This window comes from Apis dorsata, unplaced genomic scaffold (assembly GCF_000469605.1).
Source record: "Apis dorsata unplaced genomic scaffold, Apis dorsata 1.3 scaffold_285, whole genome shotgun sequence".
In the NCBI taxonomy this organism is placed as follows: domain Eukaryota; kingdom Metazoa; phylum Arthropoda; class Insecta; order Hymenoptera; family Apidae; genus Apis; species Apis dorsata.
The window spans coordinates 76,065-79,913 of record NW_006263560.1 but is presented as its reverse complement, the minus strand read 5'-3'; the positions used below and the strand labels follow the sequence as shown (position 1 = coordinate 79,913).

At 48.4% G+C, this 3,849-nt stretch overlaps 1 protein-coding gene across 1 annotated transcript in view; it reads left to right on the top strand.

The window, feature by feature from the left end:
* LOC102679376 (mediator of RNA polymerase II transcription subunit 15-like) overlaps positions 1 to 3,849 on the top strand; it is a 94,022-nt gene that overhangs the window by 73,028 nt on the left and 17,145 nt on the right. The window contains 2 exon segments of the mRNA XM_006616878.2: positions 1 to 1,275; positions 1,278 to 2,533. The exon segment at positions 1 to 1,275 is cut by the window's left edge and continues 3 nt beyond it. Coding sequence (XP_006616941.2) covers positions 1 to 1,275; positions 1,278 to 2,533 — 2,531 coding nt within the window.

The window sequence follows — 3,849 nt, the reverse complement described above, 5'->3', positions numbered from 1 at the left end:
AACACGGGTCGCAAATACCCCCTCAATCCGCCAGTCCTCAGCCGCCGTACTTCTCAGGCGTGGTGGTGCCTCAACCGACTGGCTACGCCCAATACGGTACCCAGCCCCAATACCCTTACACCCAATATCCCCAGACAATGATGAACGCGGTACCGTACACACCCCACGCGGGAATTTACCCGGGTCAACAGTTCGGCCAACAATCGCCCAATCCTCAGAGATTCTCGCAGGAGTTGGGCCAATACCAGACCCAACCGATCATCCAACCGATCGCCCAGAACGTGACCCACGGTCTCGCGATGGCAACTGGCGAGCGACCGAGTCGTGGGCCGAAACCCATGGTTCCCCCCCGAGGCAACTCGAAGATCACGCACGACACCGGGCACAGAAAATCGGCGAGCGTCGACGTGGCCGGGATGCAGAAGCCTAAATACGATCCCGGTCAAAATCCTGTCCCGCAGGAGCAGCAGATCCATCGGAGCGACGGGGCGATAATCGTCCAGGGTGCACAGATAGTGGCCGACGCCCAAGACAGGAGGTATCTGGCGGCCATCAATCAAAATCCGCGGACACGACAGGACGGGTTGTACGTGGATACGAACGAGGATCAGCCGCCACCTGGGCGGGAAAAAATGTGCGAGGCCGTGGCGGCCGACTGCGGCCTGTACGTGGCCAGGCCTGAACATAGAAAGTCTATTTCCGTGGACGTTACATCGAGTTTCCAGCGGCGGAACGACACGATCACCTTCACGTTCCCCGGTGACGGGAATCAGGAAATATTGATGGCGGGCAGGAAGGGCGGAAGCATGGTGGATCCGAAACGGGTCGAAGCCAATCAAGTGTATCCGCCTGATCAAAGGCGATTGGACACGAGCTTGAGAGTATCTCCGATGGCTTTTGATACGAGACAAGAGAATAGGAAGAGCATAGGGGCGGACAGAAAGCCCGAATGGGGCAACGTGAGCCCTAATCAAAGAGTGGCGATGCCGCAAGAAAACAGGCGATCCGATTACTTCGACGAGCACAGGAGGTCGCCTATGACCATCGAAGGGAAAAGAATGGAGGACGTTAGAAGGTCTCCTATGCCGTTCATGCCGATCCGCGAGGGATCGGCGGATCGTGGCGGGCAGAAGAGTCCCTCGTTCGTCAATCAAAATTTCGAGAAGACGAGGCAGGAGTTGACGATATGGGCCGAGCAACGCCAACGGCAGGAGCACGAGAGGAGCATGATGCAGAATCAAATGATGTCGTCCACCAGCCCGCGTTCCCGTAATCAGNCGAGGAGAGGAGAGATCCGAGAGGGCAGATCCATCAGGCGGCGGACGATAGGAAGGAAGGGAGGATGAGCCAGTCGGCCTTTCAACCGATTCCCAACATCAGTCAGAGGACGATAATGGAGCAACGTCGCCATTTGCGTCACGTCAGCGCCGATCTGACGAAACACATGGAACTATCGAGGAAGGAGTTCGAGGAGCAGCCCATTAGCGGATCCGTGGCGAATCTGGGACCACCTCCTGCCAGCACGACCTCCTCTCAAAGGGCCAGTCCCAACATATGCCATCAGTATCCAGCCCTGAGCGAAGCCAAGTTAGATACCAAGACCGTTCTCACGGTGGTAACCGATTTCGGTGAAACAGGCTTGGGCAAACCGATCGATCAGGTGGATCACATAATTCACAGTCATCGCAAGAGTCACAATGTCTCTGGCAACCTATTGACCCACAGTAAGAGCCAGACGGACAATCTTCAAAGCCAATTGGATCCACAGAACGAAAAATCCGACACGCTGACGCCGCAGCAGCAACAACAACAGCAACAACAACAACAACAGCAACAACAATTGCAGAATCAACAGAGCCTGGATTTAATTTCAGAGAAACTGAGCCAATTCGAACGGCAACAGAGCGATCTGCAGGCGAAGCTTCAATGTCTTCAGAGTCAAAATCAAATCCTGGACAAAGTGGCGCAGTTTCAACACCAACAGAGCGACTTGCAGGCAAGGCTGCAAAGTCTGCAGGCGCAGAACCAATTGTGCGACAAATTGCAAAGATCGACCGATTTTCAACCGCACGGGATCGGGAACGAGATCCACCAGATTCAATCGAACTCGCTGCCCAACCACCAAGAACAATCGTCCGATAAGAGTTGCCTGACGCAGAGCCAGAATACGCCGCACAGCCATCATCAAACGTTATTGACCGCTTCCTATTCACAAAACTCTAATCATCAATCCTGCCAATCGTCTGTCTGCGAGAAGCTATCGCCCAGGCTGCAACACGATACCAGCGACCCGAATTCTATTCAGATACCGAACATGTCGCAGATGCCGTTGCCGTGTCTGCCGCAATTCGAGCGCACCGACGCGTCGCGCGCTTCGTTTTCGCAGTTCCATCGGCTTCAGTGCCAGATAGACGGCCACGAGGGCGTTTCGACCACCGCCGTCTCCTCCGCTTCCTTCACCGGCACTTTGAAGAAGGTGCCTCCGGAAAAACCACCGAGAACGTCGTTGATCGTTCAGTCGCCGGAATCGGAGGTAAGAACATCCACGATTCCAGGTTGATTTTCACGTTAAATATCAGTTTTCCGTTTTGCATGATGATGTGATGTAGATATGCGCCAATCGTATCGTTGAATTAGATTAGTTTTAATTTTACTTCGTGTGCTCTTTGTTAAAAGAAAAAAAAAAAGGTAAGCAACCAGTAGAATGGATACTATAATCTTTTCATAATTTTTAAAAATTTCTTTTCGATGCGTGTAGTAACTAGTTCAAAAAAGATTCATAAAAGTTTAATCTTATTCAATTTATTTCACGAGTACCTCTATAAGAAAGAAAAAAGAAGAACAAGATATCTTATTCGATAAGATAAGAGACACACACTCGAATGATCAAAGCGCATTATCCCTTTCTCAATAATACCTTGTAAAATTAAAATCCACGAGCAACGGTTGAACAATGCACGGAAAGGGAATTGCGCATCGGTCGGTGGAAAGGGGTGAAAATGGATACGGGGGGAGAGCGGTAGAGCGGTGACCTGGGCGGAAAGGGAGCAAGATAGAGATCTCCACTTGCAGTTTTTGCCATGGAACCCGAGTGGAATGAACTCGTTAGATATCAGACTCGATGTTGTCTTTGAAAACTTCGTTACCAGCCCTGTGTACCTTTCACTCTATACCCAAACCCGATCTTTTCGTCTAGACAACTTTGTTCGTGGTATAAAACTGGATGGATACCCTCGTCGACGATGACGATGCCACCCGTTAGATCGTGCACGTGTTTCGAATATGGAATCCTGGATTTCGCGACTGTATAACGCGCTCGTCTAAATATAATCCGTATTCGAGGGATTTATGTACTTTTTACGTTTTTTTAATATTTTGCTACTTTACGCGATGCAAATCTTTTTTTTTCAATCAAACCTTTTCGATTTATTATATTACAATGAATAATTTAACGAACAATAATTTAATTCATAATTCTTCTACATAATTGTTAATAATAAATGTTCGTTTCATTTTCTAGAATATATCAAGTAAAATAAATTTATGACAAATTATTATCGAATTAAACTTTCCTCGAATTACGAATCGTAATTAAAAATATCCCATCACCTCGAATAATATTAATTATCGTAATAATAAATTTATATTACAGATCCAGAATCGTGCGATCGATTATCCAAACGACGCAATAGATTTGAAAGTAAACACTCCTCGTGCGGGTTCCGAGGAAAAATATTCGGAAACAGATATAGACCGCGACTAATAGAAAATATTTTCAAACCTCCTTTCGACCGATACGTTCGTATTATTTTAACCATCGACGGCCGCTACCCTTTCGACACGGATATT